The sequence below is a fragment of the Nothoprocta perdicaria genome, unplaced genomic scaffold, assembly GCF_003342845.1.
Source record: "Nothoprocta perdicaria isolate Ctin4 unplaced genomic scaffold, notPer1 scaffold_232, whole genome shotgun sequence".
In the NCBI taxonomy this organism is placed as follows: Eukaryota; Metazoa; Chordata; class Aves; order Tinamiformes; family Tinamidae; genus Nothoprocta; species Nothoprocta perdicaria.
The window spans coordinates 605,913-621,692 of NW_020455458.1; the positions used below are offsets into that span (position 1 = coordinate 605,913).

Here is a 15,780-nt window from a genome sequence, read left to right on the forward strand (position 1 = left end):
TGGATGTGTGCTTGATAAATCTCAGTTTATTTTTCTCTGTGCAAATTAGTGTTAATGTTACTCACATTTTATGGTGCAGGGGACAGAAGTGATTACAATACTGTTCAAACAAGCCACAGTTCAGTGGGAAAGAGGGATCATTCCAAGTCCTGGATCCCAGACAGCCTCTGTGTGTTGATGATCTGCAATAAAGAACTGCACAGCCAGCACCTGCAGGATTGTTTGTTACACAGACCATCTCCACAGCACCTCCCAGGGAAGCCTGCTTTTCTCCCCAGGCAGCACAACACTCACAGCTCCATCCAGACACCAAGCAGCTACAGCAGCATACAAAAAGTTTCTAAGACAATTTCAGTTTAGAGCYGAGATGAATATAGAGCAAATGTTAAGATTTTCAAGGCACTTAATCTCATGTAGGATGAGGTCTGAACAAGGTTTAGCAGTACAATGGGAAGCTGGTCCAAGAGTGCCCATGTTCTAGAAGGAGAGACTAGTTTGCTGCTCTGGCCAGCAGTGCCTGGAGTCAGTGCCAGCCATACCAGGCACTGCCGCTTGGAAAGGGGAAACAGCAGGAAGCCAGGCAGCCCCAGCCCTTGGTGAAATGATTGAAAAACCTGGTTCTGGCCAAGAGGACACCCTTGGGGATGCTGTGTGCAAAACAGCTCATATCAGGAACCACAGTTGTCAGGAAACTCTGTGAGGAGGCAATCAGGCATGACATGGAAATTTCATTGTGCGATATTAAAGAAAGGAAAAGGAGGAGGCACTTAAAGCACCCACCCAGAGCACATGGCCACGCTGCACCTGCTGTTCAAATTCATGAAACCAAAACTATGATCYGGAAAGAGCAGCTCGCTCTGCAATTGCTGACTCGCTGGCTCTGGTCACAGTGTGGCGAGGGAAGAACCCTTCCCTGCAGGGACCCCCATCACCAACCCACAGACCAGGGTAAGGAGGCTCTTTAGAGGCAGCATTGCTGCTTTCTTAGAAAGAGCAGCCAACCCTCCCAGCAGTTCCAGGAAAACAAAGGAAGGCTGCGACTGACCCATTTTCCATCAAATGGAAACTCTGCTTTTGTTTCCCATTTTAGCTTCTCCCTTTGATACATCTCTTAGCAACAGCTCTGCTGTGCCCCCACGAGCCTCTCCTTGTAAGCAAAAGCAAGGGCCCATTGATGAGCCGAATTTATCACTGGGGAGACTGTTGAACTAATTACACCAGCCATGCATTTGACCCATTATGTTAACCTTCTGCCACAGCCAAAAGGAAAACACCTTTCAACTTTAATCAGAGCATCGGGGAAAACAAGAACAAGGAGCCAGAAACGCCCTGCCTTGATCCATATCCCACAAGACTTGAAGCCATAACCCCGAGTGCAAACACGTGCACCTGCAGATGCACGAGCACGGGGTGCGGAGCAGTCGTGACYGAGTCAGCTCTAACCCATGTGTGTGTGCGTGCCAGGAGGATGCCTGAGGGACGCCCCGTCACAGCGTGGCCCCGGGAATGTACAGCCAGTCGGCGAGGGCYGTGGGCAGGTGCGTCACAGCCTGCAGCCTCACCCACCAGTAGGGCTCCATGGGGTTGTAGCGGTGCTTGGGGCGCGCCGAGGTGAGTGCCTCGGTGATGTCGTTCAAGACCAGAGACATGTCCTTCAAGCCGCTGCCGACGAAGGACTTCATGAGGGCCACGTGGCGAGCGAAATACGCGTGGCCATAGTCCTCGCGCACCGTGTCGCCAGCCCCGTGCCACAGCRCCTCGGCCTCCGCCTCGACGCTCGCTGCCGTCAGGATGCCCGTCGCCGCCACAAAGTTGCTGGGCTCGATGAGGATGACCCTGACGCCCCAGCGGTACATCTCCTGCCGGAGGCAGTCGGAGAAGGCCTCGACCCCAAACTTGGAAATGCAATAGCAGGAGCGAGACGGGCTTGCCATCCGCCCCAGCATGCTGGCGACGTTCACCACGCGGCCTGCGGCGGGAGGAGCGGGGGAGACARTCAGCTGCTGCTCTCAGCTAGGAGGCCAAACCACCCCATTAAAAGTTGTTGTACTGGATGATGCCATTTGTAAAATGTGAATCTCCTGAGGGGTGCCCAAATCCCCTCTCAAAGAGCCCCTACGTCCCGATTCAAGCAAGCCTGTGTCCTACATGGATGACACACTGAACATTGCCTTCACATCCAAAAGGATGGGCATCCATAAAGCATGCAATGCACTGCCACCTTCCTAGCTTCCAAGCGAGGCAGTAGCCAGATAGTGAGGTGCTAGTAGCTGTTTGCTCTTACCCCAGCGTGCCCCTCTCCTCCACCTTGCTGGGCAGGGCTCAAGCTCACAGGCAGCAGGGCTACAGGCTGGGAGGTGCAGGGCTGCGATGCCGTGCGAGCTTCCCAGCTTCTCTGTGAGCACAAGCTCGGCCGCAGCCTGGTGCAGCTCTGCTGCTTCTGACCCAAGCTGGGTGCATGGAGCCCTTGGCCTGCAGCACCAGCAGTGCAGTTTCTTCACCCATGTGGCCAGCCGGGAGCAMGCACAGAGCTCTGTGCAGGGACACAAGGAGAAGAGACACACGGGGCTGCTATGCTTTGCTTTTTGAAAAAGAAAAGTGTCCTGCCAGCAGCCCTGGGCAGGCACCCACAGAGCTCTGGCAGCTCATGACAGCTCATGCTCTGTCCAGGGGCAGTGACAATAGTGGTCACTCCATCCTTTGCTAAGACCAAGCCACCTGCAGTTATGGTTTCAGCTGCATTTACAAAAATCCCTTCACATCCCATCAGTTACTTTTGMAGAGAGGACAATCACAGTCATGGAGTACATTCCTTCAGAGCTTAAGATTTTAGCTGAGAATCATGAGGGAGGCTCCACTCTCTCACCCAAGACCTAAGTGCAGCTCAGAGGGCCTGTAAGAACCACATRTTGGCCTGATGGGGCTTATTTAACAGGTACTTACATTCTGGAAATAGCAGCTGAGAAATCCTCTCAGTGCAACCCCTTTCTGTCCTCACAGAACACAGCTGTGCCAGCCTTCTCCCACACACACTAAAGAAACCCTTCAGAGTTCTGCTCATACACGTCACATTTCTTATATTAAAAAAAAGACCTGATAATACTGCCTTTCTGCAAGACAGCTAAAATGACTCGGTTACTGTCATTTATTCCAACACTACAGCTTTGCAAACAACCACAAACCAAGTGACATGAGGGAARTGGTTCCAGTATAAGCCCCTGGTGCCACTTTGCAGGCCAAGGTATCATATGCCTGGCCTCTRATTACTGGTCCTAAAGGTCTAGGTGCCCCACAGGTCCTGCATCATAGCTGTGAGCACTGCACGAGCACTGCTGTGACCCTGGGATGTTCAAGACAGCCCATGCTGTGTCAGTGCCTGGGCAGCCTCCCYGGATGACCCATGACTCCACTGAATCCTAGCACAGCACACAACCTTGCTGYGTGCCTCAGACACCAAAGCCTCCCTCGCTGGGCTGCACAGGCATTCCCCAAAGCTGAATTTGATCCATAGTTGTTAACTACTTGTCTCGGCTGTGGTGCAGAAGCGCTGTGGCTCTTGCCTCGCTGCTCAGCAGGTACCTTTAGCCCTGCGAATCAGGGGCAGGAAGGCCTTGGTCACTCTCACGGTGCCCCACAGGTTGATCTCTGCCACTTCCTTGTACTTGTCCAAACTCGTGAATTCCACCTCTCCAAAGGTTGAGACGCCAGCATTGTTCACCAGGCCCCAGAGTCCTGCCAACACACACGTGGTTAAAGAGCAGAGTGAGAGAGGCAGTCAAAGAGAAGCAGCTTTGAGCTCTAAGCAGTCCAACTCCTTGGCAAAGAACTGGATACTTTTGCAGAAAAGARCAAAATAGAAAAACTTGGCAAGGAGAGGAAATGGGCTCTAGGGCATGAGAAGTGAAGGCAGCAGGACTCGGCTGGAGCTCCAGGGGTAGTTAAGGGGTCACACCAGCACTGCCCCACAGACACCTCAGGCCTGCTGCTGCATCGGTCCTTTCTGTGCGACCCTTCTCTTACCACAGAGAACAGGCAAACGCTGGGCTGGGAGGGCGTCTTTGGGGAGTTCTGGCTTTGCTATCACAAGTGCCCACGTCACGCTACCCTGCTGATAAGTTTATCAAGCGCTCTTGAGCTTTTTGGGGCTGTATGCCCTGCCTCTGCTCTACAGCCTCCCTGCTCTGATGTTTGCAAAGCTGTCCAGCCTAAGTTTATTTGTGATCAAGTAATAACTATATAGCATCTGAACATGACAAATTGCAGCTTTCCACTACAGCCACGTACATACCGTGGAATTTATCCTCCTGGTGCATTTAAGCACTCCAGTGTGCCCTTGCTAGACTGCTTGTCCACTCTCATAATGGTTCTCCCTCTGTCCTGTTCCCAGGGGAGGTCATCCTCCCTGAAAGCTGCTGGCAAACAGTGTATAACGGTCTGCAGGAAGGTCATGCCCAACTCAGGGACAACAGAAAATTAGCCACTCCTGTTTGTCTCTGCCAGAATGGATTTTCCTGTTCACCCCTCAGAGCTGCCACCAGGCCAGCTTTTTCCATCTGTTATGTGGTGGCCCAGTCCCACCTTTTCCCTGCACTTCTGTCTCTGTCACCTCTGCTCACCTCATTAGCCTGCAGTTCTGTTCYCCTCCAGATCCATCATTTCTCAATGCCAGCCAGGCCATGAGGATGTTTGGATATCCATGTTTARGATAACAGCTAAGTGGTAACTTGGAGCAAAAGCCAATCAAATATTTTGCTTGCCTACCCTTGCTTCTATTTTTATTGCTCAGTTTCTAAATGCTGCACTTGGGTGCTGCTGCTTCCATCCAGCATCCCCTGCCTGTCGCTGCTGCATTGCTGACACTGCCAGCAATGGGGGGTCAGGATCTCTCTGAAATGAATCCATGCTCTGCTAGCTGGCACAGCATCTCAGCCCGAACCGGGTCCCCTGCACTGCTTCAAGGCAGCCTCTAATCCCCACAGTGTTATGGAAACTGGCATCTGATGGTGTAATTTCACAGGTAACAAGCTCCACACAGTAAGTTTGGCAGGGATTTACCACAGACCACAAAGACAGCTACAGTGATAGTCATGAATTAAGTCTGCGGAATAGTTACCGGTTCCAAGTTTTTCTACAGCTATTCCTTGTGTAACCAGGTTAGATTTAGTAACACTTATAAAGAAGTAGTTTAAAATGGTTCATTCTTCTTGGGATTTCTAGCCAATCAGGTCACGTTACACACAGTACAAAGTGCTGACAGTTACCTTGTCCCCAGACCATTTGCAGGACAGGGATGTGTTCATAGAGCAGAGCTTTATCATTATTATTTCTTTACTGTGAACAGCACAGTGGGAACTGGATAAGATCAAAAGCAAACAGTGGCACTCCCATCAGAATGAATTTAGACTCAAAGGGAGTATGCACACAGAAAAGCAAGAAGAAGATGAATGTTTAATGCAAGACCTGTTCTGCACCAGCTCACTTGGGGCCACACTTAGCGTGCAACAAGCRTCCCCGTGCAAGGCACTCTGCACAGAGTATTTTCCTGCACCTATTTAACAGTCACCAATTATTGGCAAGTTTCAAATCCCAGTCACACTCCTGAAAAGAGGGTTTTGCTGCTTTGCACACCGTGCTGCAGCCGATAACAAGAAGTTAAGGCTCTGGAGCAGGAGGGACTGGCCCAACTTGCTGATCAAGGATGCAAAATTTCTCTGTCCCTGCTGGGCACAAGGTTTCGCAAACACTGCATTTACAGAAGGAACAGAGCAGCTCCCTTGCAAGCTATCAACCAGTGGGAAGCAGCTGTGAGCTACTGCCATTGCTGAGTTCTTCAGGAAAAGCTTGAGGAGCTAYGAGACGTGCGACGAGGGTAGGATAACTGTAGGAAGAAGAGTCGTGCAGAGCGAGGACGTGTGGGAAAGGGCCAGTGTGCTTTCTTCAGGAGGGGTGGGGTGCTCACACACTTCGCTCCAGGGTAACAGCTACTGTTACTTACAAGCTTTACATTTCTGTGAACAAGGAGAGGCCCCCGGCAGCCTCACCCTTGCCTCAAGAGGAACACCCACACCTTCACCATGCAGCCTGCACAGGGGCTGAACACAGGCTGCAGACACACCCATGGAACAGCCAGAAAAGCAGCGGCTCCTGTTGTCTTTTACCCTCGGACTGAGCTTATCCTCTAAGGTAGTATGTGTTCTAAGGTGGTCTAGGCTGGGCCCATCCTGGCTACTGCTACTGGACAGCTGCATGGCAAACTGAAAACAGGGATTTTAATCTGGCTGAAGAATGATCCAGGCTTGGGGGAGCCAAGTTTGCTGTCCAGCTCAGCATTCAGTCACATTAAACAGACTGAACCAGCACAAGGACCAGAAGGGACAGAGAGCAACCTGGACCCTGACTTCATTAGGCAGCAGSGTCACCACAGAAAGCTCTCTGGGACCCAGACTCCAAAGAAACATCAGAAGGGGATCAGGCTCTCCCCAGCATGTGGCCCTGGCAGATGCTCAAGGGCAGACACTTGCTCTCCTGGGCTTGCTGCCACTTACTGCTTTTTCTTGCAGGGAGGAGGAAGCTCTAGGGAGTCCTGGTCTCTTCCCACATGGCTGGCATGTCAATGGGAAGCCAGTTCTGCCCACAGACCCAAGTCCTGCATTAGCCTGTCACACACTGCCCCAGGCCTCTGAGCTTGTGAATACTGCTCTGGCAGCACAGGGATGGCCTGGCCAGAGCAGCACCTGCTCTGGGGGAAGGGGTAGTGAGCACACCAGAAAGTCGCTGGCTCAGGGACACAGGGCTCCCACAGACCTTCCTCTGGCTCCTTCAAGCTCCTCTTCACAAAATCCACAGCTTGAGCCACCTCCCGGTCACTGCACACATCGACCTGCAGCACCTTCATGCGATCTGACTTCAGGTTCCTCAGCTCCCTGGCTCCATCGCCGTTCCTATCCTGCTTACCAAAAACAAAACAGGTCCTGGTGAGAGGCACTAGTAGTGGTAATGCATATCAGGGTCATACATATTCATGTAAGGAAGAAACTAGGGCTATTAAAATTGCTTTTTTGCATGCCTCTAGGTACAAACAGGCACATTAATGAGCACACAGCCCTTGGTAAGCGTCCTGTTCCCTCCAACACAACTCCTACCTCTCTACTGCTGACCCACTGCCTTGAAGGGGCAGCAGAACCTCCCCTGCTGGCTCCCTGCACAGAGGGTCACACAGGTGGCACCGTGCCAGGCTCTAGGACAGCCTGGGATGGCCCTGGGGGAACCTGGGCTGCCCCCGTCCCCACGCTCTGCAGCAAACAAACACTTCCACACAGGCAGTCTCAACATCATTTTTAAGACAGGTATACAAATGTTTAGCTTTTGAAACAGCAAAATAAAAACATCTCAGCCATTAATTTAAATCAGAATAGCAAAGAACAGAGCAAAGATTTGCCATGTGATTCTGCCACAGGCTCACCATTTAATTCACCTTATTACTGCCTGCATGGCAGGCTCTGTTTTACTAGGGAGAAGGAAGTTATGAATTGGTGAGTCACCGTGCCTGGCTGCCACTCTCCTCCAGCACTTGATATCACCTCCCCCAGAACAAGGGCACACAAGGTAACAACCCGCTCAGCTCCTCTACTGCAGGGCTGGTGCAGGAACTGCAAAACTGCTCAACCTTTCCACACGCCTCTCATTCTCCAGCTAATGAATATGATATGAAAGCTCTTCCCTCCATATTCAGTCCAGCAAACAATGATTTGTGAGGAAGGAAGAGTGCCAGAATTCCTGTCTCAACCTTAAGCAAAACAGGGTACCTGTGTTGCAGCAATATATAATTAATCCAGATTTATGACAGTAGGGATGAATTTCCGCCCCCACTTGCATATCATTTCACAGCTGAACTACTTCCAAATATCACAAAATGAGAGAATAAAATCTTTAAGCTTTCATCATAGAGATAACTCCCAGCCTCCCTTCCCCAGCTCCCTCTTGCAAGCTCCCCCAGCCTCCTGACACTCTCCAGAGACACCTTTAGCAGAACCTCTCTCTTCCCTGCCCAGTTATCCCGAGATAACCGTTATCCTGCCCCACAGCCCTGCAATGGGCTCTTGCTGGTCAAACCCAGCCCGTACAGGCTAGCAGGGGCTGCTCCAGAGCTTGGAGGCTCACAGCAAAACAGTTGTTCCCTTCAGTTGTTTGCTCCTGTGCTGCTTATGAGGATCCTGATGCAGCTTGTGCTAAAGGAGAGGCAGAACCACAGACCTGTTACAGTCTGAGCTGTGGCTTTTTTCTTTTCTGCTGCAAATTACTCCGACTTCTACAYGCCCTTCCTCTTGTAGCCAGAGCGAACTAGCCTTCTATTGATAACAACTTTCTCCTCTCCTTACTCCATCTTCTCCTTTTTTCATTTAATAATCTCACTTTCTTTTAATGTTTCCTCAYGGTTCTCACTTTCTAAATGTCTCATCACTACCCTTGTTTGAGTTTAMATGCATCTTTGCTATAACCCAGCATCTATAATCAGACACTGTGGCCTAGCTGAGGTCTTACCCGTGTTGCACAGTGACTTAGACACAACTTTGCTAAGACTGCCTCCGGGGTGGGGAGAGATCTGCCCTCTTCTGCCCGTGTCCCTGACCCTTTCTGTTTGCACTCCCTCATCAGTGCCAGTTTCCTCTCACTCTTGCTGCTGTCCAAAYACCTGTTCCCATTTCGCGGTTCCTAAGTGGGACACTTCACACTCTCCATTATTAGATTTTATCCAGTTGATTTCAACTTTATCTGATCTGTAAACATGATTCTGAATCCTAATATATTCCCCCCAAAGCCTGCCATCCTCCCTGCTTGCACCACACACTTTTTCTTGCAATCTATTTTTCTCTTCCAGGAAAGTGCAAGCACTTCTCAGTGCAGGGACTGCACAGCAATTCCAGACCTCCTCACAAAACCCTCAGCAGCAGCTCACAGTCTTGGGTGGCCCAAAGGGGGTGGTATCAATCACTTCATAACAGCCTGGGGACTACTTCAGTCTAGCCCGCTAATGAGCACTGACTGCGGGGCTGAGCCAGCTTCCCCTTCAAATACCCTCCAAGTAGCAGCACAACTTTCTAAGCACCTATTGGCAACTGACACACTTAGGCCTTCTTAAAGAAAATAAAACATGGACAATTTCAGACTTTTCTACACTTTATATTCTTCAGTTTCCTTTGTAAATCATCAACATGCTTGCCCATCCTTTTAATACTTAATACTTTTAATACTTAATAAACAGAAACTACGCTTTGGTTTAGTTTGTTCCTTGCTAAATTAAATACTCTCCGCTCTTGATCTTCTCTAGCTCYTGTTTCTGGCCACTTGCAGTATTCTTGTGACTTGTGATCATGAAAAAGCTGCGGATGCACTTGATGGACTCCCAGGCTCCACTCAGTTTAAGAGCTTCCTATGACTTCTAGTACTCCAGGGATCCTTCAATTCTCAGCACAAAAGCATGCAAGTAAGTGATGACAGAGTAACTATGTGTGAACTTACAGCCTGGCATCTGCTATACGGCAACCAGCTCCATACCTGCTCTTACCCTGCAGGGAAGCTACAGCAGCTCATTCTTCTTTCATGACAGGGTAAGTTTCCTTCAACTACCGTGATCTGTTACATGCTGCATCCTTAGCTGCATGGCCTCRTCTATCAACAAGGTTCACTCAGGTGCTCATCAGTCACTCTTTGCAATAAGAGTTCCCTGCCTTTACTGTTTGTTTCCTGCTTCTTTTCAAACCCCTTAGCATTTTCTSCATTTACCKTATGCTTCCTTTCCTTGCAAGAGACAGTTCCAGGTATGAAATAGTTTCTGAAGTGTGTTCTGCTGYAAGTTCCTCCTTATTCAAAAAAATTCTTTCTAGTATCTCCTCAAACCACCTAAAGCATAAGGCTGTTCCGTGGAGATGCTGGACATCTGGACGTCTCAGGAACTGCGGAGAGCATTCTGCTCTATCACTTTACACTGTTACACCAGACCCTGTCCCTTAGATGCATCTGCTAGGCAGCATGACATAGAACAAGAGTCACAGCCTCCCTCTCTCTACTCCTTCATAAAGGARTGGTTAGTTGATCTCCTGAAAGCTACTGGTGAATCACCCAGGCCTGCTGAAGCATTTCCTCTTCAGCACAAAAATTAAGTAGGGATCACAAAATCTTTGGGTCTGAATTAAGATACCACCAGACCAGATGTGGGGATGCTGAGGGCAGCCATTGCATTCTAGGACTGGCAATCCTGTGATGAAGAGGCAACGTTTGCTCGTTAAAATGAGCAAATGAGACTCATAGGGTATTCCTAGTTCATGTACATGGCTTTAAAGAGAATCTGTCCCTCTGTGCTGCTTTCTGGAACAGCGTTCTCAGAATCATTCCATCCCCTTTTCTTTCTATCCCTCACACCTGCTGCTCTGCAGTATTTGTGTCTGACTTGCTATCGCAGAAGATACAGGCATCCCAAAGCAGGGTATGACGTGTGTACAGAAGGATTTAGAGCAGCCATATGGAAATTTCCAAAGAGTGGCAACTGTCCAACAGGACTCTCTTGCTCTCAAGTTACACAATATGTCAGCTGATAATTTTCCCTGGTGTGACGGCGGAAGAACGTGACCTCTGCTGAGCCCAGGCGGGCAGGCAGCGCTGCCCTCCATGCACCTTCGTTGTTCCTCCCTGCTGCACTACTTGAAAATCTACAGGCATTGCTCTCTGAGCACCTAGGCAAGAGCAGTTACTTTCAAATGGCTTATATTCCATTTTAAAAGTGGAAAAGGGGCAATTTTCTTATCCCTTGTTAGCACTAGAACCCAGGAATATCAGATCATTATGCTGCCAGCTGAACTCATTTATTAATCTTCTTGTTTTATTTTTCCCCTAGGGAAATAAGTCACTTTCCCTACCCAGCTCTCCTGTTTGTGCTGCTGCTGCCGCCTTAGGTCCTTTACAAACTTAAGTCAGAGCACAATGCAGCATTCAACTGCAGGAGCAGATAATCTATATCCCAAGAGTTTTGTAAGAAGTGGCATATCAAAACATAAGCTTAAGATCTTGTCTTAAAACTTAATATTTTGTCTTAAGCCCAATTCCTGCAGAATTGCAAAAGCAGCACCTGCACTGAAGTGTAACAATGTATGTAACTATGATCAGAAAAATCAGCTCTGGTTTAGTGCGCCCACACTGATCTCTACCAACAAGTAAATGCTGCCTGCCAAATACAGGTGATAAGAAGGTGACACCCACAGATATCAGAGATGTACAGGTAATTTTCTCATTCAGCTATCCATTTCTCACAGAAGTACAGCTGGTAGAGGACACACTGGAGACACAACCTCATCCAAGTAGGAGAAAGCTTTGCCATGAATTAGAGGAGAAAGTCCCSAAAGGCAGGGGAGAGAATGAAACACAGCAATGGAGTTGCCAGAGAGAGGAGCCCACTGTGCTATAGCAATTAATAGATTCATCAACTGTATTGCAGAGAGGCCTCAGTGAATAGTGCCCTATCGCGCGAGCTACTGCACAAACACGTAGCTGATGGTCTCAGCCCTGAAGAGCTCAGACTTACAGTAACGAGACGTAACGAGTAGATGAAGCAATGGAAAAATATAAGAACCCTGCCCACTGTGCCTCCYACGGCTCTTCAGTTGTGGGGCAGGGAAGCTGCAGATGAAGTGGCTGTTAAYTGAGAATTTTGATCGCTATGACTACTCACCGCCAGCAAGCATCCAGCAAAAACAGTGAACCCCTTTGCATGCAGCTGTTTTGCCAAGGCATGGCCAAAGCCTTTGTCGCAGCCCGTGATTAGCACTGCCTTCCCTTCAGCCTGTGTGGGAAAAACAGAAATGCATCATCAGCTCAGCAGCGTTGCAGGCACCACAACGCAATGGAGCGACCTGTAGCCCTGCAGGCAGGGCCGGGCACTGCTTCCCCATCAGTGACTACGGGGCACGGAGCTGATTCCAGAGCTCTCCGTACGCCCAGGCTCGCTCACCTGAGCTACCTGAAGGATGGCTGTTTAAGGCAGGTTCCAGGTAAAATCTGCTGGGAATAAAAGGCATCTCCTGAAAGCAGGAATTATCTTACACAGGTGGTGTCTAAAGAAAGCAGGGACAGATAGCTCAAATCCAATGCATAATATTGCACAACCATGACTCTGCATGCAGCAAAATCCTAAATGCAATGGAGAGGAGCAGGATCCACTCTAGCTCAGCTCCCTGCCCCATTTATGGTGGCAGGTAGAGGCATAAGAGGCAACTCAGGCGCAAGTCACAACRGGCACGTCCCTGTCTGCACACTAACTTCACTGCAATCCAACCACAGTGATTTCCGTGGAGCTACGACCGATTCAGTCCATGGAAACAAGATGACAGGATCCATGTGTACAAACACAACCAGCTCACAGCTGTGGTGAAACCCCAAATTTAGCCAATTGCTGCTTGGTAGCAATTTGCATTGCCTTAGTAGAGTAGCTAAAACAGAACCTCTCTGTCTAAAGTATCAGTGGCCAAAGAAGTATTTCAAGAGACAGCAATCCACCAGCTTCCATGCACGGTGAGAGTAGCATAGAAAACCTCAAATGACAGGATGTTGTTTATTTTAACTGCACAGCAGATATTTTTTTAACTGCAGAGCAACTCTCTGCTCTCTATCTGCTCCCACCCTAGGCAGTACTTTCCAGTTTATATGTTAGTGATTCAATAGAGCAAGCAGGAATGTGACTACATACCTTCTGAAAAYACTGCAGTCTAATAGGAGACGCCTATCTAATCCTACAGTTCTCTCCTACATTAACTGACGGATAAATGGAGAGATAGCTGATACCATATCTAGAATGACACAACAGGCTTATGACAGCTCTGGGAAAAGAATCCAAAATCCCAAAGAGAACCATGTGCTGCAAACCACTGCATATTCACCCTCTTTCTTTGCCTGGGAGTCTTCTCTCCCCTGCTCTCCTGCCCGCGGCCGTGGGGCAATAAACACATGAGGTTTAGCTGAGCTAGCGACCATCCACCTGCAGGCATCCAGACCTCTCCAAACCGAAACCATTATCTGGTGGCCGATAAYGCAAAGCAGTAATAAAGATTGCAAGAATGCAGCAAGGAAGTGAGATCACTTCCTTCTCTGCCAAGACATCTGCAAATAATATTCTCTTTTACTGCACTAACAGTGTCAGGAATGGGGACATTTGTATTTCATACTACTCATGCATGAATTGCCCCATTTTTAATCTGAAAATGTGGCTAGACAGGCAAGCACAGTCTCCATGCTCTAGTTTCATGTTTTGCAGACATAGGCAGTAGTGAAAGGGCAATAAGGAATAATTGCAGGGTGATAATGATCAGTYACTGCACTAATGCAAAATGAGTTTAGGCAGACAGTAATAAGCAAATAAGCTACACCCTGTCCCGTCCTCCATCTCGTGCTGAAATTACTGCTTTCCCAGGAGAGTCACGATTTGACATTGAAACTGAGCTGAAAGGGTATCCTGAAYTTAGCATACGATCACTCATATAAATTCTGATTCCCACATACAGACAGAACATATAGGCTAGTTCCATTAATAGCAGCAGGCAGCTATAGGCACTGAAAGACACTAAATAAGTGAAAATTAAATTACTTTGCTCAGTACTAATCTAATTCACAGAGACACAGCTCCAAGAAAGGAGGATCAAGCACAAACCAGATCACAGAATTTAGCAAGGTTTCCTCCTCCTGCAGCAGCTCAGCACYCTAGCCCCTTAGAGATGAAACAATCTGACTTCCACTCTCCCTACTCTTCCTTATACCTTCTGAAACCTGAAGACAAGTCACTTCCAGCAAGCAAAAGAATAGAGCAGAAGATCATAAAACGGGATTATTTCCAAGAACAAGAGAAGCAAATAGAAAAGATTGACCATCATAACCATAATCAGTTCCCTCATGAACCAGGCTGATAAGGACAGAGCTCARATGCAAGAAATAAAGGCAGATCTATCCACCAATGGCTGAGATGTGGTCTCATGTGCACCTAATTTTCGATCTCCACAGCTGTCTTGCTGTCTTTGATTGAAAACAAAAGAAAAGACAGAAACAAACAAAAAACTAAAGGCAGCAAAACAAAAAGGAAATGCTTGGAAAATCCTCTCAGGTGTCTATTAATGGGCAGAAAAGTGAGGCACAATTTATAGTATGAAAACGTTCTCAAGATTACTTGCTTGCATTAAGAGTAATTATCCTAATTACTGGTAATGAAGCATTCGCCTGCAGGGGCACGCTTCACAACAACAGACCCAGTCCCAGCAGCAGCAGTGCACATGCAAAGAAAYCTCAGGGGGTGCAAGGGCCCTCAGATCATGGGCTGCCCTTATCTTTGTGAGATGCTTGGTGTGGGGAGAACACCCTAGGATGAGAACRAGGAGCGATCTCATTCCCAGAACAGGCATCACGGGAGATCCTATCCTAAAAGTCTGTAAAAAAGGAGAAATCAGATCATCCTCCCTACTTCTGAAAATGTTCAAGACGCCTCACAGACCCAACTCCTAAACGTTTTTGAAAGGGTCCCTTTCTTATACCTATGGTTTGACACAGCAGTGAGACAGGCACAGAAGGCTGCACACCAGGTATCAGTGTGGCATTAATCAGCTTTTGGGAGAGAGCTGCAGGTGCTTCACTCCTAACAGCTCAAACGGTGCCCTCAGACTGGAAATACTACAGGAAATAAGGCAGCGCAGCTGGGCACCTGAGAGCCGGGGACAGGGCAAAACTGACTCCTGTCAGGACGTGCTGGTGTGACAGCTCAGTAGAGTAACGCACCTGTGTCACTGCTATGTGATCCATGGCACCTGGACACCAATCCCTACTCCATATACTTCCAATAGCTCACTAGCCCCAATGAGATCAATTACTTTTAACTTGCAAACAGCTTGTGTATAAACATCACTGCCTTTTGTAATGGAATGCGATTACCTTGTTAAACTAGAGAATTTGTTTTACTCGTGGAGATGCGCTTTCAAAATTACATACTTCAGTTCCAAAAGAGGAACATGAGGAAGGATGAGGGAGCAAAGCTGGAGACTGCAGAGAGTATAAACTGCATATGGCCATTTTGGAGGGGGCTGGAGYCAGCTGTGAGAGGAGGCCCTGGAAGAGGCACATGTGCTAATTCCTGCAGAAAGCTGGTCTGGAGCATAAGCAAGAACTAAGCTTGCTCCATCGCTGTGAAAGAACCCCAGACACTTCATTCTGGAGAGGAAAGTGGTTATACTGATATTGTACTGGTATAATTCCTTGCTGATCGCATTTTTCTCTTCCTCGTTCTCATTTCCAAGTTAGACTCATACACAGAGTGCACTGTCTCCATTATTTCACTAGTCCCGTGAAGAAAGCCCACGGGTGTTGCGGCATGGAGGGCAGCGCCGCAGCCTCCCTCGGGCTCTCGCAGAGCGGCTGCGAGGCCTCGGGGGGCTCTTCCCGACGCGAGGGCTGTGTCTCATCGCCGGCGGCCTCGGCGCGGGCTCCACCCGCGCACCTGCCCCGCCGCGGCCTGAGCGCCTGCAGCCGCCCCGCGCGCGGCGCCCGCCCGAACGCGCCCGTTTAACGGCCAAACCGCAGCGGCGGCGCGAGGCGGGCGCCATTTTGTGCCCCCGGGCGCCTCTCCCGCCAACGGCGGCTTGCGGCCGAGGGGCGCCCCGGGAGCCGCTCCGCTCCGCGGTACTCACGGGCAGGGCGCGGCGACGCCGCGGCAGGAGGCGACGGGCCAGGCGCCGCCCGCCGCCCGCCAGCAGCGCG

At 49.3% G+C, this 15,780-nt stretch overlaps 1 protein-coding gene across 1 annotated transcript; it reads right to left on the bottom strand.

The window, feature by feature from the left end:
- Positions 1–19: 19 nt before the first annotated feature.
- On the bottom strand, positions 20–15,779 carry LOC112947462 (D-beta-hydroxybutyrate dehydrogenase, mitochondrial-like; the record flags this gene model as incomplete). The annotated part of the gene is made up of 5 exons (XM_026039552.1): positions 20–1,969; positions 3,580–3,732; positions 6,805–6,946; positions 11,723–11,833; positions 15,711–15,779. Coding segments are annotated over 5 exons (957 nt in total), but the record flags the coding sequence as incomplete, so codon positions are not given.
- Position 15,780: the final 1 nt, after the last annotated feature.